Source organism: Brassica napus, chromosome A6 (assembly GCF_020379485.1).
Source record: "Brassica napus cultivar Da-Ae chromosome A6, Da-Ae, whole genome shotgun sequence".
Classification (NCBI taxonomy): Eukaryota; Viridiplantae; Streptophyta; class Magnoliopsida; order Brassicales; family Brassicaceae; genus Brassica; species Brassica napus.
In genome coordinates this window covers 16,786,406-16,812,608 of record NC_063439.1, presented here as the reverse complement: position 1 = coordinate 16,812,608, position 26,203 = coordinate 16,786,406, and the positions used below count along the sequence as shown (strand labels likewise).

Here is a 26,203-nt window from a genome sequence, read left to right as displayed (position 1 = left end):
TTTATTGAAATCAGATGCTAAATTCCTTACGTTAACAATAGAAACGTTTTTATTATGAACTAGGTGACCGGTCCGCATCCTACGCGGACATAAAAACATGACCAGCCCGCACCCTATGTTCCCTCTCGGTCTGTACCTCACGAGAGGGAACACAGTAACGTCAGTATGAAGAGGTAGATATTGTGTGTATGTATAATTGCAACGTCACAAAATATTTTGTGTGTTTACGAAGATATTTTCATTCAAAAAATGGAATAAATAGTGTATAATTTTAGAAGTAACATATTTTATATTATCATTAATTAGAATTATATTGTATATGTTTCGTAATTCTTTATTTTAGGTGAATAATATTATTTTTCCATAAATAATAAACAAACATTTATGTAGACATATTAAAAGAAAATATAATAAAAATCAAAATATTATCCATAAATAATATAAATTATGAAGTATATTTCTCGATAAAGAAAACAAATTCAATTAGAAACTTGCAAAAAATTAAATAAATTTTGTAAGCAATTTAACGGGTTAACATTATTTGATAGATTTATAAACTTCTAAATTTTATTGAACATGAAATAATATTAAATTGACATACCGTCATCGAGAAATGTACTTCATCGAGAAATAATATTAAATTGACATACCTCGTACGGTGTAAAATAGTTATTATATAATTATATTCGAACACAATTCATCAAGTAGAGTATAAAACTAGTATGATTATCTTATATAAAATTTCGTTCATTGTATTTTATAGTTTATAAATATTAAAAGTAATAAATAAAACATTATTAATCTTTCTATAATTTCGAGAATTAGTTTCCATAAATTGTTATTTGTAATATTCGTTAGATTATATGGCAAGTGATGTTAATGATTTTAGACTTATCTTAAATTTTTAGATCTAAATTAAATAAATAAAAATTAAAAACAATCGACCAATCAAATTATAACAATTTCTTGAAACTTCACCTATGAACCCCAATCTACGATAGATCAATCCACGAGATTCACAAAAAAATCTAAATCCCTTACAGGTTGGATTACTTAAACGTAGATTTGTCAATTTGACATATATGCACCATGTTGGTAAGTTGACCACGATTATTGGTGGAACTAATATCCGGTCTAATAAAAAAAGGTAGTTGGTTCGATTATTAATTTTCTAGGTTGTTTGACTGCTTTGAAAGTGACCTCATGAATTAAATAAAAAATGCATAATGCTAGCTTACTTATAAGATAGTATATTCAACAAAAAAATGATATAAGATAGTATTACTAAATGATACTATGTAATACTTTCCCCGGACTATATTCAAAAAAAAAAAAGAGAAAGTACTAAAGAACCTCTTCAATAACTGCTTTAACTTGGCGAAGCTTCTCAGCATGTTCAAGGTTTTCTGGATCACTATCACTCTCACGACCTGGTCTACATATAAAAAAAGGAAGACCATATTGTCGTTACCAGTATTCAACACATGGAAAGGATAGATCATACATGCTTTTTGGAGACAAGACACAAAGAGTTGAGTTCATGGTTTTACCTTGTACGGGGAACTAACATTCTTGTTGCATCTAATAGGTCTTGCAACTGGACTGTACTTTTTAGTTTTGTCTACAAAAAGAAAAAAAATATAAAGTCGATTTATTCAAACGGAACCTATATATATACAATCGATTTATTTCTCATATTAATGACGCATAATATTTTGCACAATAAATAATGAAATCGTTTAAAGAAAGATATTAAATGTGTATTGTCAAAAAATGATTTGCATATGATATGATTTTAACTTGCGCAAGTAATCCATATTAGAAAGGTAAGTTATTAAAAACAAACAACCTAATTAGAAACATTAGAATATTTTGTAAGCAATGTAATAAATATGATATCAACATGCGCAAGTTTACCGTTTGAATAATAATGAAAGTTTTCAATATTTGTCTTAATTCTAAATCTTGCCTAAGGGTAAACTAAATCGATAATATTTAATGATTTCAACTTGCGCAAGTAATCCATATTGTGAATAAGTGATTTGCATATTTAATGATTTCAACTTGAGCAAGTAATCCATATTAAGGTAAGTAATTAAAAACAAATTTTGTCAATAAGTTATTTGCATATTTAATGATTTCAACTTGCGCAAGTAATCCATATTAGAAAGGTAAGTTATTAAAAACAAACAACCTAATTAGTAGGGGTGGGCACTTTACCCGATATCCAAAGTGGCACCCGAACCCGATCCGAAAATGCATGTCAAGTTTTTTATTTAAAAAATTAACAAAAAGTTACATCCAATTTTTTTTTAAAAATAACTAAATTAATGCCTTTTTAGTTTTAAAATGTTATGTCCAAATCTATTAACCATTCAATCTATTAAAAATAAAAAATTAGTTAACTGAAAGTTATATTTTTAAATATAAGAAACTTGAGAAATGAAAATTTTAATTTTTTTTTTCAAAATCTAAATATCCGAACCCGATCTGAAATAACCGAATCCGAACTAAAAATACCCGAATCCGACCCGAAGTACAGAAATACCCGAACGGGTTCTACACCTCTATACCGAAATACTCGAAAATCCGAAATACCCGATCCGAACCCGAACGGGTACCCAAACGCCCACCCCTACTAATTAGAAACATTAAAATATTTTCTAAACAAATGTAATTAATATGATATCAACATGCGCAAGTTTACTGTTTGAATAATAAGGAAATTTTTAATATTTGTCTTAGTTTTAAATCTTGCCCAAGGCTAAACTAAATCGATAATTATTATCCACTAGCTATATATGGGCTTAACAAAATCGACAATAGTTTTGGGCTTGTCAACATAAGCGATTGATTAAAATAAATGAAAAATAAAATTCAAAACAATCGACCAATAAAATTATAACAATTTTTCTGAGAAGCTCTATATTAATGTCATATCAGCATAAATCACTAAAGTGACTTCTCTTTTAATGTATAGGAGGATATATTAAATAATCAAAATATTTCATTAAAGATGTAAATATACATTTATATCCACATAGTTAACTAATATCTACTAAAATTTGAGATTTAAGACATGAAGTTTCAGATTTAGGGTTTAATATTTTCTTAAAAGATGTATATAAATTTAAAAGCTTTAAAATAGTTTCAATTTTTTTGGATTTCAAAATAATAAATAAAGTTTGAATTAAAAAACGTATTATTCGACAATAATATTTTTTATTATTTATTTAAATAATTATTTATATTTACATATTTTTAAAGTAAGAGGTATAAGAGTTTTTTATTTATTTAATGAAATTTGTTTGATCTTTTTTTTTCCTTGTGTGTTTTTTTGGTGAATAAAAATAATTTTAATGTTTTATAAGAAAAACGCCCAATTAAAATGATAAGATCGAAAATTTCTAAATGCTCAAAATTTTCTTTAGAAAAATTCAATGGCAGTAATATAAATCTTTCTGACATTTCACTTAGGTGTTTCTTCATTGTGTATTTGAAACCAAATATTATTTGGTGTTTTAGAGCATGTTGATTTAGATTTTTTTTCCAGATTGACGACACCAATATAACATTTAAGAAATAAAACACTTTGAAAACACGATAGAGGATTGGACGAAATATAAGCTATATATTGCATGCATTCATGAAGACTAATAAGAAACAATAAGACAAATACAAAATATAGCAAATTTAGATGTTGACATTGTAATAATTCTATGCAAATAAATGATTTATGTGTTTATCATGTATCTATTTTAAAGTTATTTTATATAAAATAAAAAAAATCATTTTCCCTTGGTTTATATATTAATTAATCTAATGATTTATATAAAATAGGTATTATGTAATGTAAAAGTGTTTAATATGTAAAATGGTAAAACAATATCAAAATGTTTTGAACTGTTAAAAATATTTAGAGATTTATTTCATTGTAAAACAATACAATGTTTTGTTTATATTTATAAAAAATGTACAGATTAATATTTAATATAAAATTTTAATGTGGCCATATTTGAAAAATACTCCTACCATTATGGATTGTTATACACTATATTATCTTATAAAATCGTGTCCTAATTTGAATTGGTCATATCTGAAATTAGTGAAATTTATTAATTTTTGTGGTAATTAATTTATCTAGTATGAAAGTTACCAATAGAATATTCAGAGCAAAAACATAAATTAAATCCTAAAAAATTTAATTGATTAACACCAAATCGTATAATTAATACAAATTGGTAAACAATACTATACTTAAAAAGATATCTAAAACACACCAATTTCGTTGAAACAATTTTTTGAATTTTTTCATGTATTTTAAAATTTCAACACTTTAATCTGTAAATAATCTTTAATCAGATCTATATTTCTTATATGAACAAAATAAGTTGGCAATGATATAAGTCGTTAATATCACAATATAAAAATTAGCTATAATACAAACTATTTAAATCATAAAGTAAATATAAGGCATAAAACTAATTATGATATTACCAATATATTTATTATCTATTTCTAATTAATTATCTCAAATATCAATTCTAAGATAGATTTTTGAATAAAAAATAGTATTAAAACTAATTACTCTTAAAATTATGGATGAATTGATAATAGACAATTCTCTCAAATAATTTTATTTTTAAAGTTTTTATCACGAAATAACCTTCAAAGAATAAAATAACCAAAATGTTTTTTTTTTTAATTTTTTTAATATTTATTTAAATTTTTTTTAAAATTTGAAATCATATCTTCAAAATCTCACCCTTTATAAATCTAAACCATAAGTCTACATTAGTTAAACTTAGGATATAAATATATTTTTACCCTTTAATAAAACTTCTTTAAGTTTTTAGAGCTATTTTTTGAAAATAAACTAAAAAAAAAAAGAGAATTTCTTAGTGATAAATTAACAAAATCATTATTTCAAATAATAGCATAGATAAAAAGTCAAAAACTGTAATGTAAATAACTCAATAAATATCTAATAAAGAGACTTGAAGTCATCTTGACCGTAGAATCGTTGACAAAGGGAGCAAAATCAAGGGCCAAAAGAGGAGTTTTCGTATTCGGGTAAGGTACATTATGGTAGGGAACCACCAAGAGTAAAAAAGGCTGAGACTTTGGACAAGAAGAGAGAAGGAACAGAGAAGAGAAGAAGAAGAATAAGTATAGAAACTCACTGACCTATCTCTCTCTCTCTCTCTCTCTCTCTCTCTCTCTCTCTCGCGTATTGATTCTTCAATGTCGAGAAGAAGAAGTAACCGTGTTAGAAATACCAAAGCCGTCATTGCTCCTCCTGCATCTGTTACTATAATTGAGGGTAATGATTGCCTCCGTTCTTTTTTTGTTTTTGTTTTTGATCTCTGCAGTTTTGGGGATTAGGGTTTAGGAAAATTCGATTCAGAAAATTGGATTAATTTGTGGAAAGTTTGGGACTTTTTTTATGTCGGATCACAATGAAATCTTGATACTTTTAGTTCTGCATTATATTGTTTTTTTTTTTTTTGTAACAGATATTGAGGAAGATGAATATGAAAACCACAGATCGTGTTGGAAGCATATTGCTTATCTGAACACGCGTGATTCTAAACCCAAACTAACCGAGGAAGAGTTTGAGATGTTCAAAGTCACTGCCCCTTGTTTCTATGAGGAATGCACACGTCGTGAAAGGTCAAGAAGAAGGGTCAAGTGCAAGTACTTAGTCTCCAAGCTACGGAAAAAACTCAACTCCAACATATTCATAAACTATCTAGAGTAATCAATCAATCATCTCTTTTACTCTTTCAAAAAAAAAAAAGGAATGTTTATCAATGTCTTTTCTCTGATTGGTCTACTTTTGAATAGGGTTTTGTGGAAGAAGGACGTCTTGGATGAGAAAAAGAACTCTTTTGTGTACGTAGATTGTCTATGGTTTAGTATGTACAAAAGCGAAAACGAGAGAGTTAGAAGCAGTGTTTTCGAATCCATAAAGGCAAAACACATCTTCTCAAAGGAATATGTTTTTCTTCCTATCGTCTATTGGTCAGTTCATTTTCTTGCCATATACTAGTAATGTTCTTGATAAGCTGTTTAACTCTAGTGTTATGATTTCATTTAGGAGCCATTGGACTTTGTTGATCTTTTGCAATTTTGGGGAAGATCTTGATGATGATAACGACAAGACATGCATGCTGTTTCTTGATTCACTGAAAACAACTGAGACTGCGCAGCGGCTTGAACCTGATATAAGAAAGCAAGTACTCTCTTTCTCTCTCTCTCTCTTTCTTGAATGATATTTGGTGAGTAAACATGTTTGTAGCTTCTTCTTTGTCTTTCAGGTTTGTGTTGGACATATTCAGAATCGAGGGAAGAAGTGAGGACTCGAGCTTGGTTGATGATATCCCTCTCCATGCGCCAGATGTAATGACACCATATCTAATTTCGGATTTCTTGATGCTTATATCTCAGAATTGGATTTTTGACTTGTCATAGTTTCAGGTTCCACAGCAGACAAATGATGTGGAATGTGGAAGCTTTGTTCTATACTACATTCATCGGTTTATAGAAAAGGCCTGCAGCTTCAACATCGACAGTTACCCATGTTTCGTAAGTTTATTATCATCACTTAACAATCATTTTTCTCATTGTTAGCGATAAGTTTGTTTCGTTTTTTTTTTTGGTTTAAAATATGCAGTTGAAAGAGGACTGGTTTAGCCATAAAGACTTGGAAGATTTCTGCAATACATTTGATTCTTCGGGAGCCATTCGTTGACCAAAGTGTTTTAACTTTTAACGGCTACAAGACATCAGCATAGCACAGAAGATTAGTAGAAAACTAGTTTCATCAGAAGATTCGAAAGGGTAAAAAGAGATCCTGAGGATGTTATCAGTTGGTATGAAATCTCAAACTTCATCAGAGGAGAAATCTTAGGAACCCCATTGTGGATAGTATTTATGTTTTTAGGTTCTTTGATATATCAAACTACTGTTCTGGTTTTGGCTAGGCATGCCTGTTATATTACTTATATTTAAGTAGTAACCAGCTGATTTTTTATTTGCGCCATTGACTATAAAATAAATCTGAATAGAAGATGTTAAGAATCTTCTTTTAGCACATGTTATCCTTGACTGCTGAAAGGGTTTGCACTCTTAACCTAATTTGTTAATCAAAATGAACAAGTTCCTACTTTTCAAAACAAACACTTGCAAATTGCAATAGATATCAAAATTCGAATTAACACACAATAAGTTTATTTAGTTCAAGAAATGTAGCTATATTAGCTAGAGAAGAACATTTGAAGAAGGAAGTTTGATTGATGTCAGCTTAGAGATAGCAGAAGGTAGACTTATGTTCATCGGTCCCATGCTGCTGCTGCTTTTCCCACCAGCTGGTTCTAAAGCTCGGGAAGTTTGGAGAGCCATCTCGGCGTGAAGTTGGAGACATGACAAAGCCATCTAAAGACAAGACACAGAACATAAGCCAAATTGTAAAACTGTTTAAGCTAATGAAAGACTTTGTCCTTTAGTTATATAACCACGGAGAATGTATGACTTACCGAGTAGCAGTCTCGGTCGATATCTGAGTCAGCTACTTGAAGAGCCCACGTTCTGATCCATTCAAGAGCTCTGGCAAGTTCAAAATTTCCTTCAGCTAAGGCTGAGACTATGTAAGAAGGGTGAAGAGCAATCAAAACAGAAGAGGCTGCAAAAAGAACCGCCCTTCGGACATAGGCTTCTGGGTGATTGCAGACTTCCCTGTATTAAGTTTTTCAAGCATGAAAGCACTCAGTATAAGGTGCTGAAGTCTGGATCATAAGCAAAAAAGAAGCTATGATGTGTACCTTCGTTGTAACATATCTAGAAGAGAGAGAGCTAACGCAGATGCTTCTGGATGCATTGATGCACACTGCATACAGACTCCGAGCATGTGAACAAGTTTCCCAAGGACAACAAAGTCCCTACCAAGCAAGTCAACACCATGTCGTTTCTTGTCAAACTCTTTCATGGCTGGAAGCATAAATGCTGCTGCGTATAGTGGAAACCTATTCTGTGACCAGTCAGTACTACTTTGATCTCTATCTCCTGATCTCAGGCTCCACCTTCGAGTTTTCCCTTTCATCTTCTGTCCAGGTTTCGGCTGTAGCTCCCTCTCGTATCGGTTGGCCCAGTTAAGATGAAAAGATGCTGTCTCCTCGACCTTTTTCCATGGGGTACTCGCATCGCTAGGCAAATACCAGGGTTGAGGATCTGAGATATTCGATATCAGAGGTCCACGTGCTTGGTGTTTAGGTTTCAGTGTCCTGGTATTAGCAAGCTCTCGAGCTGCTTCAGACATGACATCAAGTATCATTATGCGCTGACTTACGTCTACGTTAGGCGAATACAAAACACTGTTAAGAGTTTCCAGGGATTCAAAGGGACGGGTCACGAGCAACGCTATTAGAGCTCTTTGCCGCTTCTCTTCTGCTGAATCTTCTTCACCTTCGACTGTTATATCAGAGCAGCGAACCTGTACAAGAATCCGAGCAAGATCACCAGCTATATGAGTCAGTTCATCCGGAGATGCTCGCACAAGCTTCTCTGCAACATATATCGCTTTCTCCACCTGCAAGACGTCATTTTCATCAAAGTTAGCACTTTCTGTTGAATCTTAGTGAAAGTATATACAACAATTATATCCTAGTTACTTACCCCATCAGCATCATTAGTCTTCCGAAGAGCTCCAACAACATCAACCAAATGTGTAAACTGTTTCCCTAAGTCCTTATCATCATCTAACAGATCATATGGCTCCAAAGAAGTAACACTTGAGTTATCAGAGCTGACACTTGCGTTATCATCACCATCATCTTTATCACTCTCTGTTCCACAGTTTAAAGTAGCCAAATCAACCATTTCATCTGGATCAGCCAATACAAAGTTAGCTATGTCCTTGCTCTTGCGATCCTTCTTCTCCTTGTTTCTGCGGCTAGAGTCTGCTGATGTTTTGGTTTCACCGTCTCCATTTTCCCTTGAACTCGTGATTGACCGGACCCCTCCAACGGCCGTTTGCAATTCAGATTCCCAGTCAATTGCATTCCCAGTGAATGAATCATCAAGGTAGAGAAGATTCTTCGGGTCAATAACTTTAGAGAACATAAAGGCAATAGAGCTAGCCATTTTCCGTACCAGATCTCCTGGGTTCTCCAGTCTACCTGTTTGCAAATAACAAGCAAACGACATAAGACCAATTAAGCGTTTAAGTTTTTTGCCCAATATATTGAGAGAGATGAGTCTTATACAGCTAACTCCTTGGAGAATGTTGTGCATTACATCCTTCTTTCTATCTAGTTCCTCTCTCGACATGTTCTCCAGGCAAAGCCCAAGAGCTGCAGTTATATCTGCAACATATATTATGGGAAACAGGAGCTGGAATTCTTTAAACAGTAGCATGGAGATTAAAACATTTCTTCACCACCTACACAGTGATTAAACAATACGCCTACTCCCAACCTACAATGTGTGATTAATTTTCGACATAAAGTTTTTTAGAAAAAAAGAAGAGGATACAAGCTTGCTGCTCCAATGGGACAGACTGCAGAAACTCCCCTTTTGACCAAACTGAGGCTATTCGCTGCGTTGTTTCAAGCAGTCCTTGCGTGATGTCACCTTTAGCAAGTGTATTAGTAACCGGTGGGCACTCAAGAACCGAAAACTGTAAGATCCATCGCAGACAACGGATAGGAAACACTTTCCACAGCAAAAATTTGTCAACAAATATGGACCTGAAATATTAAGTCCACAAAATTACTTGCAAAATACACTCAAGTGGGAAAAACCAATAGACAACAAATCTGTCTTCTTTGAAAAAAGAGCAACAAAAACACTTTTGCACACCTCACAGATGCCTGATGTTTCACATTGCGATGAAACAGAGTCCAAATAGTCCAGAAAGCTTCAACATCACTTGCATGCTCAGCATATAGCTGATGTAAGAGTTGTTCAGCCATTTTCTCAACAGCATATGGATCAGTCACTGCTTCCATAGTTTTCGACCAAATCTGGGATGTAGGATCCAACTGAAATGATTCAATCTCAACAGAACCCTTATTTGAGTTTAGTAATCTCCTAACATGAGCTAGGACATGAGGTGTTACTTCACTTAACAGCAAATCTGTAAATTAAAGAAAGAAAAAAAAACAGAATAAAAATTACTCTGAAGTACATCAAATTTTGTTTACTGAAATAACTCTAATAAAAAACACATAGTCACACCATCAGTGCTAAAAATATTATTATAGCATATCCTTTCTCCTATCTGTAGCGACGACATTCTCCTAACTCAGCCATTGCAGGGGACAAAACGTGAATACAAGCAAGTCAATGGTAATTCAAAATCCACAAAGAAACTATACAGTAGGTTGAGAAGTGAAATGCTCGGAGCATACCTGATAATCCGCGTCGACAGATACGGGAAAACATTTCCCCCACAAATGATAAAACAATATCTGTGCTGTTAGCCTCATTGCAGGAAGCTCTGTCGTCTAATATTTGAAGAAGCTGATTGGTAATGTGCTTGAAGTATAAGCTGAAGGACTCATGTCAAAGACAAACACTGACCTTACTGTATATGATAGTTAACATAAAAAAAAAAGATATCTAGTTACTTAAAAGATGGCTAAAATAGATCACACTGAAGGCGCTAGAGAAAAGGATACTGAGAGGAAAGCAAAGGCGGGGATTTCAACCGTGCTTTATCAGGAATGGAGGTCAGTATCTGTGACAGCCTTGATAACAAAGGCTTGAGATTTCCGTTCCTGGAACTGTCTCCTTGATAATAATCACCAATTTCTTTAGTCATTTTAAGCACTCCAGCGTTTTCAAGCAAACACAATATAAGCAATCTGTCATCACAACAAAGTCACATCACTGACAGGCGGCTAATAATATATACTTATACTAACATTTGCACCAGCTAGAGTCTAAATATACCACTAGAAAATGAATGGATGAAATAGACAGAAAAGAATTGTGTGTTTCGGGCACCTTTCCACATTGGTCTGGACAGAATTGGCATCAACGGAAGAATTTTTGTCGACATGGTGTAGGAACGGGACCAAGACCTGAACAACCTCGACAACAGGCCCATCTAAGAAGAACGAATCATACAAATGTTTCTGAACTGAAACAGGGAAGCAAGAGAGCCAATCCGATGCAACATCTGTATTATGAAAAACAAGAACTAGTTGAACATACACAAACATAACATCCAAACTAGATGAAAGAAACAACAACTCAAACCAACCAGTATCTAAAACAGAACACAGTAGCAAACTACAAGGAAGTAAGAAGCAAAGTCACACAAAAAAAAATAAAAAAAAAGGTGTGAACTTTGATAGAAACTTACCAAGCAACAAGACGCGAGCAAACGTTGGAAACGCAACACCTCGGTAAAACGTTTGAGACCAATCACTTCTCTCATCTTTTGCACAAGGAACAAGGGAGCTAGAGACCTGTGTGGCGACAAAAGACATAATCATAAGTAAAGCTCTAGACTCCTATGTCGAGAAGTTCGAAATTAGACAAGACACCGATAAAGACAAACCTTGTCTCCGATGCGTGTCGTTGGATCGACCGGGAAGAGAAGAAGGGCGACGGAATGAACAGCGGAGATGACTTGGTCGACGTGCTTGGCGTCGCCAATAGCAGAGATGGCTTCTCCGACCTTATCGACGAGTTTTGTCTCGAGTGCTTCTTCCTTACTCTCTGCTTCGGCCATGGACTGTGTAGGGAGCCAAATTAAAATTAAATTTTAAGAAAATAATCAGACGTAATCTCTCGGTCTCAAGTCTTTCCTCGGAAAATTAGTGATTTTCTCGGAAATTTTTTTGTTGATTCTACTAAGGAAAATCGATGAAATTATTTTCACAAAACACTGCGACCAAACAGAATGATTCTAGATGCTTTCAGGCCCAATGTAGCTACTTCTCAATCATTTTGGGCCTCTGCGGCCAGCCTTCCCGTTCTCTTCTGATTTTATATTTGTTTTTAATAAATCAGAACCTTCTTAGAAAAAAAATACAAAATAATAAGACAAAATTAGATCGACCGGGGCATGTACTTTAGTGTTCTTGTTCATTGTTGAAATTAAACTAAGAGTAATACTCTAGGCAGTCAAAAGGTTCAATGTCAAAACTATACGTCGGTTTGATATGGTTTATGCTGGATTGGATTAGAGATTGAAAACCGGTTATGTACATCCTTAATAATAAAAATTAGATAAGACCGGGCCGTTAAGAGTTTGTTACACACATAAAGTGTACTTAGCTGAGTCACCTTCTTTGTTAATCATTTCGAAGTGTGAGGGAGCTTGAATCTTCGATCCAGGGAGTAGCTCTCACACATCACCTTCTTTGAACACTGGATGAACAATTCTCTGTATTCTCTTTGTTCTGTTTTTTTTTACGCTTGATCAATAAAACGAGTGACGAAGAATGAGTTGAAAGTGAAATGGAGATCGTAGTCTCTTTTTTTTTTTTTGGTGTAAGAGATCGTAATCTCTTGTTTCTACACAACAGTTCTTTTACTAAAGATGTTGCAAGCGGGTGGTGCTGAGTTAGTCGAGCCTCTGATTTTTGGTTTTTGGGTCGTTGTGTAAGCCCATGTGTAGACGATAGAGCCTGTGTTTAGATTTTATTTTCGCTTGTCTGCTTCTTGTTATCTTTTGTAATTCTGTCAAAAACTTAAAAAGTTGATAATAAAATCTTTACATTTTACCATAAAAAAAAAGATGTTGCATGTTATACATAATCCACCTTTAAAATACTAAATTTATCATTTAATTTAGTACTAGGATAAGACGTTCATGGTGAGTTTATTTGTATATATTATCGATAATTTTTTATATATATTTGATCATTTTATTTATACATATACAATATTTTTTTGTTGTTATTATATAATTCTTTCCGATGGATCGAATCAATTTTTATAAAAAATTATAGAACTAAACTATAATTAAAATATCATGGATTGATCAGATTGGACATTAAACAAATTATGACACAAAAACCTTATTTTTTTCCACCGAATACATTCTTCAAAAATGTGAACAATACTGTTTTCATAGTTGAACTATTTTGACATTATCTTCCATATGGTTTTGAAAGGTTTAAGATCAACCATTGAATTGATACATGTCATTTTTAGTGTTTTAGTCGTATGCTTAAGGAAAACTTACATTTTTGTAACTTAAAATCATTTTAAAAATTCAAAATATATCATATAAGAAAAAATCTAACATATAAGAAAAATACAACATATAAGGTTTCTTCATTTTTGTAATTTAAAGTCATTTAAAAAAAAAAATATAACATATAAGGTTTTCTCATTTTTGTAATTTAAAGTCATTTAAAAATTTTTAAAATATAACATATAAAAAATCTAATTTTTATCATAATGTTAATGTGATTGTTTAATTTTTTAATAATATAAAAATTAAACAAAAATGAAGAAAGATGAAAAACTTGTTATCAAATCTTTATTATTCATAGTAATTAATTGTCATATATATGTTAATCATATTGGGTAATTCCGTAGCTTTTATTTAAGGAAATAATACATGCTTCTTATATTTTGGGTAAATATAATGTTCCCTAGTAATTGGATTTGGACCAATATTTTTTTCAATTCATTCTTAAGCTGCCGCGTAAGCTAAATTATCATTCTAATTAAGTGATACCTAAACATGGTCTTTTTTTAATTAGTACAAACTTAAAGTTACAACTTTTTAAATGATCATCAATTAATATATGGGATATATTAAATTTGAACAGAATATATGTAAGTGATATATGAACAAGTGATGTATCTTTGAGGATTGCCACAAATCAATTATATTTCTTCATTTCTTGAAAACTAATCAATACAAATTCAGCGCTTATAGTGACAATTTAAGTTTTCTCCTTTCTTGCACAAGAAAACTCTCGTAAAGCCACTTTAATTTTTGTATTTTCTTTCTATCACAATAAAGCTTTTTGAGTATAATTACTCTTGTGTTTGAAATTGCTATAACATCAACTACAGCTACCTATATTTTGAAAAGAAAAGATAATAGATTGAAAGATGCATATTGGATAGCTTCTTTAACTTTTTTTCATCTGTGTCATCAGATTTGCTTTAATAAGTAAGTAGGAGTCTAAAAAGATTCGCGTGATCATAATTCAACAAACAATGTCAAAACTCCAAAACCATACAATCATATATGGAAATCGGTAAAACCTTTTAATCATAAACCTTTTAGTTTCTTGTTCAACAAGTAACTAAACTTAGGTCGAGTGAAACTGCCGCCGAGGAACATATCGGCCATAACCTTATACATGCCCTCGGTTAAGTGGACTCCGTCCCAGTTAATGTACCGACTCGGGTCCTTACACGCCGTGGCTGTAGCCGACCCACATGTCTCGAATACTTGGAAGTTGTACGGCTCTCCTGTTCCACAGCACGCCTTGAACTTTTCGGAGATGCCGTACTTGCTAGGGTTCTTTATCACCTCACGGTACGCGTTCCAGTAGTCTGCATAGACTATTGTAGCGTTCGGATACTTGATCCTGCATTTTTATATTAAAGAATCTTAATAATAGCACTTTATGGAACCAGCACAAGAAACAACATTGGTTAAAAATGTTACAGTTATATAAACTAACCTAAGTTGTTTCAGTTTGTATTGAAGTGCAAGATTGTGAGTGTAACTCTGATTATTGACACTCTGAACACATCCTAGATAGTCTCGATCGTCTTCTGCAGCCAGCGACATTGCTAACGTCAAGCATCCAGTTGCGGGATGTCCTTGGACAACCATATGTCTCACACCTTTGTTTAACAATGTCTGAAATTACAATTCAAAAAAAGGTTATAAACCAAACATAGGAGAATACATCCAAACCAAACCGGTTGGTTAAGTTCTAGGCCAGCCTGGTCTACAAGTTTACCAAACATTGTTGTTACCTCCAAGAACCTTGTGTAGGTTGAAATACTAAGTTCTCTAATAGTGTCGCTTGACACAGTAGATCCAACGGTGTAGGCGTAGTCGTTAACTCCGATCTCTCCGATCCAAAACAGAGAATCTTTAAACAAAGAAACCTTCTGGTTCGTTCCAAGTGTCCCCAAATACTTCTCGAACCAGCCAAGCTCTGTCTCTAAAGACTGAGGAGTCATATCAAGCGTCAGATTGTTCTCGGCGAAGAAAGCGTGTTTTATCACCGTTGCTCCAGAGACGGCGAAGTTGACGCCGTAACTATCCGTGGCAGTGCCGTTACTGCCGTTAGTGGACCTGAGGCTGAGGTACGGTGGCAGAAACGGTAAGTTCATTGACTGCGCCACGAAGTCAATGGTGAGTCGCCCGTCGGAGTAACGGTTCGTTGGCCGTTTAAAGTAAGTCATGCCATAAGGGAAGCTTGACAAGTGTCCGAATCCAGCGGGGCCTTCGCCGGCTCGTGAGTTTCCTGTGTCGGTGAAAGAGTCGCCGAAGGCGTAGATTCTGTTAAATGGACGACGGACGCCGAGAGTTGGCGCCGCGGAGGAGATGGTTGATAGGAAGAGTATCCCGACGGAGACGACGGTTGCGAGGATAAGAGAGATGGAGAAAGGCATTGTGAAAGGAAGTTTGAGATTTTCAATAAATCAGCTGCATATATATAGGGGCGACCGGTGAGGAAATAATGAAAAAGTGGTGTATTGATTTTAACGACATCTGGTTAAAGAATTTTGAAAGGAAATCAAAATACTTGATTTATTGTTGAATGTGATGAATTATGCCCATATTTCATATTTTCTAATCTCTATAATTGATGATAAACATTTATATGCTAAACTTGTAATAACAAAAACATTTGAATATGATAAACCCCCACAAATATTTGAAATTTGGATGATTGTTTTAGTTTTTGGAGAATAGATACAAATATTATGATCTTAACACGTAAGATGGTTGCTTTTTTACAGTTTTAATTTTCAGTTGTGGCATTTTCATTTTAGATATCCATTATATTTTAGTATATATTAAATCAGTTATTATTTAACTAGAGTATTAGTATTTTGTCATTATTTAAAATTGTGCAGAGTTTGGAGATGACAGTACAACGATAATGCTTGTCACAACTCACAATAATATACATGTTATTTTGGAAGAGTTTCGTTCTTTTAAACATCTTTAATTAATGGGGGTTTTCAACCTAATTTTATTCAAAGATAAAAATAAAAAATTTCATATTTTGTTATGAATATTGAGAATTCAACTTCAAAGTACGTTTTTGATACTTTGAAGTATGTTTTGAAATATCTAATGTAATATTTTATTAACATTTTTAGTTTTTTTTTGTGAGAGTCTCTACTTTTACCAGTTTGTGTTAAAAAAAATATCGTGGCATTATACTTAGGCTCGGACCTAGTCTAACACAATTTAAATGACTATACTATACTAATAGTTTGTCTTTGCCGTAGCATTAATACAGCCATATGGGTAAACATATCTAACGGATAACATATTGGATATATATAATTATATAAATAGAAAATGTGGTTGGGATGTGGAGAGATTTTTAGTTAGCTATTAAATACATCAGCCACCTCCCAATGGAAACACTCGCAAGTCGCAACAGTGCTACAGCTATGAAATAGCGATTAAATTTCCATAGAAACTGTATTGTACACGACGACCACAGTCTTCAAGAATACATTTAAAAATTGTACATAATTTCCATTTTAAAATTTTTGTTGTCTGTTTAAAATTGTAATTTAGCTTCAACAGAGAACAAAGACGGTTTAACCAAAATTATGAACAATGACAAGTGATATGGATTGTCAAAATCTCATCTGCCTAATATACTCCAAAAGACGTACGACGATGGATAGATGGCATATTAACTGCCACAAGAAGTGACGGATGAACTCGCCAGTTAACATGGGCCATTGGCTCATCATCACCATGATATTATTTGTATCTAACAAATTTCCCCATTTTTGGTAACAATAACCTTATGTTTTCTGGTTATATCATCTATACCGTCGTGTTTGGTACGTCGTAGAAAGTTATATACATTAAAAGTTAGTAGACAATCGTACGTCAAATACTTAGCAAAAAAAAAAAAACTTTGATTTTTCGTTTAGCTAGCAAAGTTTTAATTGACACTGTTTATCTTCATAACAAAAAAAAAATTATAATCGACCACTTTATATAAATAGTTGAAAATGTGCATGTGACAATAATGAAGGGAACGTAACTTATGGGTGAAGACAGTTGCCTTCTAGGCAATGTCTCTTAATTGCACTAAAATACAGGTATCTATTTTACCAAAATAATAATACATGCAGGTATCCAAAATTCAGCTTTTGCGCCATTTGCTTACATAAATTACATTTATCACATTTTCTATTAGTAGTGAAATCTAGTCTTGGTAGCAACAAACTGATTTTGTATAAAGAAGCTGATGTTATAAGGAAAATTAATGCACCTAATTTTCCCCAATAGGGTATCTTATATATTAAAACATAAGTAACAACACTGATTCATGTGTAATTTTTTTTAAAAATAGATCTAATGAACTTATTCCTAGAAAATCATGTTACCTTTAATCTCTAATCTTATCATTTAAATTTTGGGCCTACCAGAAATTTTTACTAGGCTTAAAATAATTAGATTTAAACAATAGATGATCCATTGGATTTATAGATAATATAAATTAAATAGATATAATTTAATGTTGTAATACTATACATCCATATGTTAATTATTTAAATATTTATCGATGTTAAATTTTAAAATTATTAAGATTTTTTTAAATAACAGAAATCATATTATCTAACAATGATTAATTTTTACTACCTTAAACCAATGAAAACAAATTTTAAACTATATAGTTTATTTTAAAAATTAAACAAAAATCAAATGTTTAATTATTTACTCGATAATATAAATCTGTGAAGCAAAAATTTTAACTTTTTAAAATTTTTCTAAATTTGTGAAATGTTACAATATTTTTGAATATGACAATAAAACAATATTTTACTAATCTTTATATATATAGTTACGATTTTAATAATGATAATAATTCAAAAATATATATATAGAAGAAGATACAAATACATATGAAAGTTTGAAACAATCTATTCAATGAAAAAAATATACAAACTTATTATGTTTTAAAAATTGATAGACACATATATTATAATATATACCAATTTATAATTAAAAACAAAATATTTATATAAAAATAAATGAAAACAAAAACCGCGCCGAGATCTAGTTATAATTACGTTGACAAAAAAAGAGTATTATAATTACTAACCCCAAAGCTCAAAACGAAAATGAAATGTTTTTTTTTTCATTACAAAAATATAAGGTGTTTTCGTTTTGTTAAGTTAGCTCTCAGTTGTTTTCTTTATGTTAATAAAAGGAAAAGAACAATAGGTAGCCAATTTAACAAAATACAAAGATTACATATATATGTGCAAATGAAAACAATAACATTAAAGAAAAACATTCACTAGTCTACCCTTAGTAGTTACCTATAGTTGTTTCATGATAATGATTGTAATACTTATAATACGTTAGTTTCATAATATGTGATGTTACATACAATGTACTAAAAGACAATTCTGTTAAGTTATTTCATTTTGTCCAATAAGTTCTTTCGCTGATGCTATTACATAAGTAGCTTGGACCAATCTTTTCGTCTCTCTGGTCGGTACCATATTGTTGTCATAATTTATTTTCTTAGTGACCACAAGGTACATAACCTACACGTGTTGACGATGCAGGTGTATGCATTAAGTGCAATCCCTTTAATCATGTTGTTACGATATGAAAAGAAGTTGAAGTTGAAGTTGTTAGTTGAATGAATCTGATACTGATAGAGATTGTGATAGCTACGTCAACAAGAGAAATCTAGAGGGAGATGGTCATTGGTGTTGATGCGGTGTTTACACACTCAAGGGGAGTCATTCAATAGTTATTGTTTTTAACAGTAGTTTTGTTCATTTTCAAGGTCTCCGTAAGATATTAAATTCAAAATGTATTTCGTTTCATGTATACATGGGCATTGACACACCTTTTTCTCACATATAAATCGACATACATAAGGTATAAGAGAATGCTACAAAATTTGATTTAAAGAAAGATGGAAGTATATGATAATACACAGATTATTTCAGTAGTTAGTTTATACAAGAGAAAAACAATCACTAATATAAAACAGATTTGGAAGAACTAGTAAAAAAAGTGATGATATTATATTTTTCTTGATTAAAAATTAACATGTTGATATTATGTAACGCCTCGATCGTCCACGGTTAATGGGCCATCCACATCCGTTCTCTAGGCCCGTGAGACCCCGTCCGACGGACGGTGTGTTAATTTTTCTGAAAACTCAAAATTATTGTTTACTGGCTCTGCAATCACCACATGATCTTTCTCCGTGTTTTGGTTTCACTCACACGAACTAAACGATGTGTGACGAAAAATGTAAATGCACATTTGTGACATAACTAATCAATCAATTCTCTTAAACCTTCCAACATATCCCCCAAACCAGGATGTTACAATTCATCCTCTTTCAAAGAACGCAATGACATCGTTGTTAGTGTGAGCTCTCACTGACTCTGCACTCGTCTGGGTTCGGCTCTGATACAACTTGTAACGCTCTGACCGCCTACGACTAATGGCCCACCCACGACTAATGGGCCACCCATGCCCACTCACTCGGCTCATGGGCCCTATCCCATCCGACAAACAGTCCGTTAATTTTTCTGAATGCTCGAAATCATTGTTTACAGACTCTACAATCATCACATGACTTTTCTCTGTGCTTTGGCCTCACTCACACGGAATCGTGAAACACTTCTCGATAGGTCACCGATCTTTCTACTATTCCAGCTCAAGCAAACTTAACCTTGTAGTTCTAAACGGATGTGTGACGGAAAAGATAAGTATACTTTGGTGACATAGATAGCCAATTCAATTTTCTTAAGCCTTCCAACATATACCACAAACTGGAATGTTATAATTACCACATACAGCTTAGGTACCCTAACATTGTGAATTTGTGGTATATATTGGAAGGAAGAGTTTACCTCGCGTACAAAACCATATTAGGTAATTTCTAGAAATACTCTTCAATTCTTTGTATTCAAAGGATCTGTCCTGCACTAAAAACAAGTATCGGGATTCTGAACCGAAGCGAATAGTCCGAACCAAACTGAACATTGTGAATTTGGATTATTGTTCGGTTAGGATGAACAAACCAATCAAAAAAGGATGAACAAATCAATCATAAATATGCTTGGTTATTGCCTTGGTTTGGTTCATGAATTCTGATTGGTTAATCAAAATTAAGCTAAATACATATACCCTAACTAAACATAATTGCTGGCTAACTTAAACCTAATCACTTAACTTATCCCTCTTTCTCTCGAACCCGAACCTCTTCTTCAAATTCTCCAATTATAGTAATCTCGTTTTATTTGTCAGATTCTCAGATTTTTCAGAACGCGAGGTAAACTCTTCCTTCTCATTCTCTACATCATTTGGGTTTGTGATTAATTTGGGATTTAGAGTTTTAGTCACAATTGATTAGGAGTTTAAGATTTGGGTCGAAGGAAGAGTCAACTAACGATGATGTGATAGTGTTTCATAGGGTTTGTTTATCGATTTTCAGTTTAGGGTTTGGAAAGGATTCAGAATTTAGGGTTTTGGTCGAAATCGATTTGGGGTCTAAGAGGATGAAAAATGTGGATTAATTAATATTTGTAAGAATTATGATTTTGTTTTTACAAACTAAAAAAAATTATGATTATGTATCAAATTTTTAGGCAATTTTTTGATGAGGTGGCTTCATAAGAAAGAGAAGTAACAACTTAATTTATATAGATAATAAATTTATTGGTTCTACCTTGCTTTATATTAATTTCTATTTAAAACACCATAAAATACTAAAATTCAGACTAATTGTTTTAGCCAAAAAATTATGTCAATAAACATTTATTCATTATTATAGTGGACTTTTAGAAAAGAAAATGATACAAAGAAGATGACTATAATTGTAAAAATTCATACAAAATTATGGTTAAACCGTAAACTAAAATATTACGAGCCATTAATAATCCAAAAATTCTTTAAATGATACAAAGCAGATGACTGTAATTGTAAAAATTCATACAAAATCATGGTTAAACCGTAAACTAAAATATTACGAGCCATAAATAATCTAAAAATTCTTTAAAGTTATTGAAGTTATTGAAGGGGATCATGGATATGGAGAAAGTTATTGAAGCTACGACCTCTTGTCTATCAGTTCCTACGGGTTGAGGTTAATGATGGACGAACGACTTTCTTTTGGTTTGATGATTGGCTACAAATGGGGAGACTTATAGACATCACAGGAGCTATTGGAACGTGTTATCTTGGAGTTCCTCGTACTGCTCGGGTGTGTGATGCTGTTGTGCAATCGAGATGGACTGTACGGGGGCAACGGAGTCGTCAGTTCCATTACCTGCATTCTCGCATTCAGAGAGAACCAGTTCCAGACATCAATAGAGGTAATGATGTTTTGCTATGGAAGCATTCTGATGATTCTTATAAACCATGTTTCTCTTCTTCACGAACGTGGGAACAGATCAGAGAAAGAAAACCTACAGTCTTTTGGGGTAAAAGTGTTTGGTTTGCTCAAGGTGTACCGAGGTTCTCTTTTATTGTTTGGTTGGCTGTTAAGAACAGACTGGCTACTGGAGACAGAATGAGAGCTTGGGGGCTGCAGCAAGGCTGTGTGCTTTGTGGAGAGCCTGATGAGACCCATGATCACATCTTTTTCGCCTGTCCGTATTCTTTTACTATCTGGGATAAGTTAGCAAATAGACTGAGTGGCAACAGGACTGATCCAGACTGGACAATCACTCTGCATTTTGTGGCTGGAAATAACTTGCAGATCATGGACAAGATCCTACTCAAAATGGTGTTTCAGACATCCATCTATCACATCTGGAAAGAAGGAAATGGGAGGAGGCATCAGTCGGGGTTTTGAAGTGTTGATCAGGTAGTACGTATAGACAAGGCGGTGCGTAATATAATATCTTCTCTCCGTTACAAGAGTGAGCACAAGTATGCAGGCTTGATGCAGAGATGGTTTGCTGTCTCGGACATCTCCTAGACAGAATTTTTTCTCACGATTTTGCCTTGTAAATTTTATAAAAGGGCACATTAGAATCTTGTAAATGCTCATTTTTTTTACAGTATCAATAAATTTCAAATTTCATCAAAAAAAAATTCTTTAAAGGCTGCTGAACTTTTGCTTATGCTACACGTTTTTAATCTTCAAAGCAGACGACTATAATTGGCAAAATTAATAAAATTATGGTTAAACCGTAAACTAAAATATTACGAGCCATAACTAAACCAAAATTCTTTAAAGGCTGCTGAACTTTTGCCTATGTTCCACGTTTTTAATCTTCAATATTTTTTTTAATTTAGTAATTTATTTTAGGTAATTCTGTTGGAAAAGCCGCGGGAAGGAGAAAAGTGTGTATATGAAAAAAGGAGATTGTTGATGTGTTTCCAACGACGACGTGATCGTCCTCTCTCCTCCTCTATTATTACAATTTCATCTCCTCTTTTTCCAGATTATCATCATTGTCTTGTCTCTCTCTAGATTCTCCTTGTATCAGAAACAAAATCCTCTGTTTTAATACCGACAATGGCGACGGTAAGAACAAATGTTTAAAAAAATTCACATCTTGATCTCTTATAACAAAACTCCCTTCCTTGCATTATAATATCTGATCAATCAAGAGTGGCTATTACCATTACCAAAGATTCAGATATGATGAACAAACCTGTTCTTAAGGTTTTTTTTTGGGTGGTGGTGTGTAGGGAAACAAAGGAAGACAACTGCCAAAATTTGGGGAATGGGACGCGACTAATCCAGGAGCCGCCCAAGGATTCACCGTCATCTTCAACAATGCTCGTGACGACAAGAAGACCAAGAAAACAGCTGTGGCTGCACCTGAGAGTCTTGTTACTCCTCCAACAAACAATGAGCCTCATCAGAACAACAACCATCGTCATCATCGTCACCAACAGAACAACAACCATCGTAAGAAACGTAATTCGCCACCCCCACGAGAAAAGGTATCTTCTTTCTTCCCCCCAAACCCCAATCTTGATTTAAGGGTAGACTACTCACGTGATATTATGTTTGCAGAAGAAATGGCTTTGCTTCCTTTGAGTCCGGTTCGAGCTCTGTTTCCGAAACGCAATGATAAGGAAGCAGATCGGTTGAGCAGAGTAGTTTTCAACAAATGACAACGACAAAACCTTCTGTAAGATGTTGCAAACTTCAATTCTTCTTCCTCTTCTCGTTGAGTTTCTCTTTTCAACTTTGTTTTGGACACATTTGGTTGACATATAAAATAAATACACATTGTTCTTGCTGCTTCTTGGTTTGATTTTATAAAAGGTTAAGACAATGTCCTTTTCAGTCATGTAATACTGCATAAAAGTCATGTTATCTAATTACTTAAATAGCATTTTAACTTCATTGCGACAAAACAAACACATGTCCTTAGGTTCCAAATTTTTTAACTTATTGCAGTTTCAATAGCTGAATCTGAAATTGAGCAACTCTATTCAATGGCTTAGCTCCCATAACATCAAATTTGAACAATTTTAGAGAACAAAAAAATATCAGGAATAAGGTTTTAGAAAGTAACCTATGGAAATAAATAGGCAGGGAGGCAAGCTCCATTTCATCTCAAGAGTCAAGGGTGGTGGATAGATTACAAAAGTTGTTTAATAAAAATGTGGCAAAGAACTGAGCGTGGATTGCCACATAGGTCTTGAGATGGAACTCCACGGCTCTGTGACAACGTGGAGCTGTACCAAAATTTCAAAAATGGAATACCGGTCTATGGGAAGGCTGAGGAAATAAAGCTCATCTACAGAGGGTAGACCAGACTTTGGGTTTTTGTGTGGTTGAACCTACAAGACTCCATATTTGCAACCTCCCGTCGTAAAGTAATACTGCAAACCTCAAACAAGTAAATGGAGCACACGAAACATTCAAAACACAACTTTATCAACGGTGTCTTGCGAAATCTAGCTCGATAAACTTCGGATTAGAGTTGAATTATGACCGATCTCGTGTGAATGAATATGAGGATTCGATGCGATGAAACTCAAAACAGAAAACGTAAAGAATACAAAAGTTTGTTATTCTGTTCGAGCGCAAACTGCGACTCTACGTCTGGTCGACGTTCCTTCCTCGGAATCCACTAAGAGTATGAGAAAGTAATACACAAAGAAACACCGTCATCTCTCACCGGAAAACACTCCGAGAAATCTCACTCACAGGAAACTATCTCTGTTTTCTCTCTCTCTCACCAGTGACCCAAAGTAATCTACCCAGAGCTCTCCGATCGCAAAAAATATAGCGATCACTTGCCACGTCAGTCCGACTCGACCCTTAGTTGACTCACCCGTAACAACTTCTAACGGCCTAAATGGCCACTCTCTTTCCTCGTTACAAAAGACACTAGAGACAACGACGTTTTACACTTAACTCATTAGCTTTAAACCGGACTCCTAAACCGGATCCTCAAGCTTGGTTTTCAATTCAATCAATTGAATCCAACGGCTATATCAACCAACATACTTCGAAAAACTCCACCTTGGTTGTTATAGACTGTTCTCCTTTTAGTGACCTTCCGAGACCTCAAAATTCTTCCTTTAATTTACTCATCAGAGACCCCAAGCAGCTTCAACAGCTTCTTGAGTCTTCTAAGCAGCAGTCTTTGTGAAGATATCTGCATGTTTCACTTCAGTATGAATCTTAGAAACCTTCAGCTCACCTTCCTCAACTTGTTCCCTTATGAAACTGAGCTTCCTTGCCATATGTTTTGTACGCTCATCATGCACTGCACTCTGAGAATCACAAAATATCTCAACCTTCTCTTGTTCATATCCAAAATCTTTACCCAAACCCTTGAGCCAAATAACTTCTTTTGCTGCTTCAGTCATTGAGATATATTCAGCTTCAGTGGTTGAAAAAACCACCACTCTTTGCAGACTTGATTTCGAGCTAATCAAACAATCACCAGCCAGAAATGAAGAACATGTGATTGATCGTCTTCGGTCTAAGTCTGCAGCATAATCAGAGTCACAAAACCCCATGATTTTGAACTCTGAACCCTTCTTATACGCCAGACACATTCTAAGGGATCCTCTGAACTCAACACCCACTTTACGGCCTCCTAATGCTCTTGATAGGATCACTCATGAAGCGACTCACAAAACCCACAGGATACACCAAGTCCGGTCTTGTACCAATCATCCCATACCGGAGAGGAGAAGAACGGAGAAAAACGAAGAGGAGATGAACGGAGAAGACACCACGCCTTGCACTACCGAATAACAAAGAGGAGATGAGATTCGTAGAGGGAAAGAAGAGATGAATATCTGAGAAAGAAAGACGAAAAGACATAAAGGAAAAAGAAAATAAAATATTGAAAGTATTCTATCCATTAGATCAAAGCTCCATCAACGGTTAATATCATAAAAGGAGTGATCCGCACCTTTCTTACGTTAACCAATAGCAGTCCACCTTTTTAGTTTATTTAGAATTTATTTTTGAGTGGTTTTAAAAGTCTGTGTGTGGAAATAATTGGCATATTGGGATTTATGGTTGTGATTCAAAGTTTATGGGCTATGTTTAAAATTTAATAAAGGTTTGGAATCTTAGGATTATGGTTTGGGGTTTGGTAATAAAGGATTGGAATCTTAGGAATAGGGTTTGGGGTTATCCATGTGATTCTTTCTTAACCAATAGATATTTATTTTAATAATTGATGTTTAAGTTTGAAAATATTAAATTAAAATCAAGATTATGATTTGGATATAGAGTTTAGGTTTAGAATTTAGGGTTTAGGTTCGATTCAAAAGTTAAAAAATTTTAAGTTCAGATTTTATGGTTTGTAAAAAAATTATGATTAAGAGTAAAGTTTACTTTTGTGATTTAAGATTTGGATGTTGGAATATGAGGTTTAGGGTTAAAGTTTAATATTTTGGATTCAAATTAGAAAATAATAAATTTGAAGACTATATATATAAGATTAGTAGTTAAATTTTTAATAATTTAAATTTGAAGTTTATATTTAGAATTGAATGTATAGTTTATGTTTGAAGTTAGAACTTAGAATA

At 33.4% G+C, this 26,203-nt stretch overlaps 5 protein-coding genes across 6 annotated transcripts; 3 read left to right on the top strand and 2 right to left on the bottom strand.

Annotated features, from left to right (window-relative positions):
• Positions 1-5,087: 5,087 nt before the first annotated feature.
• Positions 5,088-7,036, top strand: LOC111211108 (probable ubiquitin-like-specific protease 2B). Of its 2 annotated transcripts, none has more exons than XM_022711995.2 (7): positions 5,088-5,323; positions 5,517-5,757; positions 5,848-6,024; positions 6,101-6,235; positions 6,321-6,402; positions 6,481-6,588; positions 6,677-7,036. In XM_022711995.2, exons 1-7 carry the CDS (start codon positions 5,245-5,247, stop codon positions 6,752-6,754), a joined length of 900 nt encoding a protein of 299 aa, XP_022567716.2. In that variant the 5' UTR covers positions 5,088-5,244; the 3' UTR covers positions 6,755-7,036. The 2 variants fall into 2 exon arrangements, with proteins under 2 accessions (XP_022567716.2, XP_022567715.2); XM_022711994.2 differs by having other exon boundaries at positions 6,475-6,588.
• A 14-nt stretch (positions 7,037-7,050) lies between these two features.
• Positions 7,051-11,837, bottom strand: LOC125575794 (telomere length regulation protein TEL2 homolog). The gene is made up of 12 exons (XM_048734874.1): positions 11,567-11,837; positions 11,369-11,474; positions 11,008-11,182; positions 10,680-10,865; positions 10,410-10,549; positions 9,859-10,135; positions 9,532-9,746; positions 9,264-9,362; positions 8,674-9,176; positions 7,824-8,587; positions 7,539-7,737; positions 7,051-7,437 (listed from the first exon to the last, which is right to left on the bottom strand). Exons 1-12 carry the CDS (start codon positions 11,738-11,740, stop codon positions 7,264-7,266), a joined length of 3,012 nt encoding a protein of 1,003 aa, XP_048590831.1. The 5' UTR covers positions 11,741-11,837; the 3' UTR covers positions 7,051-7,263.
• Positions 11,838-14,154: 2,317 nt separating this feature from the next.
• LOC111211110 (GDSL esterase/lipase At3g48460-like) lies at positions 14,155-15,717 on the bottom strand. The gene is made up of 3 exons (XM_022712002.2): positions 14,968-15,717; positions 14,667-14,848; positions 14,155-14,570 (listed from the first exon to the last, which is right to left on the bottom strand). The coding sequence occupies exons 1-3, from the start codon at positions 15,610-15,612 to the stop codon at positions 14,249-14,251; spliced, it is 1,149 nt and encodes a 382-aa protein (XP_022567723.2). The 5' UTR covers positions 15,613-15,717; the 3' UTR covers positions 14,155-14,248.
• A 5,654-nt stretch (positions 15,718-21,371) lies between these two features.
• Positions 21,372-22,034, top strand: LOC125609962. Its single transcript, XM_048781593.1, has one exon. It carries the CDS (start codon positions 21,372-21,374, stop codon positions 22,032-22,034), a length of 663 nt encoding a protein of 220 aa, XP_048637550.1.
• A 475-nt stretch (positions 22,035-22,509) lies between these two features.
• LOC125575793 (protein NOI4-like) lies at positions 22,510-23,556 on the top strand. Its single transcript, XM_048734873.1, has 3 exons — positions 22,510-22,712; positions 22,880-23,137; positions 23,211-23,556. The coding sequence occupies exons 1-3, from the start codon at positions 22,704-22,706 to the stop codon at positions 23,232-23,234; spliced, it is 291 nt and encodes a 96-aa protein (XP_048590830.1). The 5' UTR covers positions 22,510-22,703; the 3' UTR covers positions 23,235-23,556.
• The last annotated feature ends 2,647 nt before the right edge of the window (positions 23,557-26,203 follow it).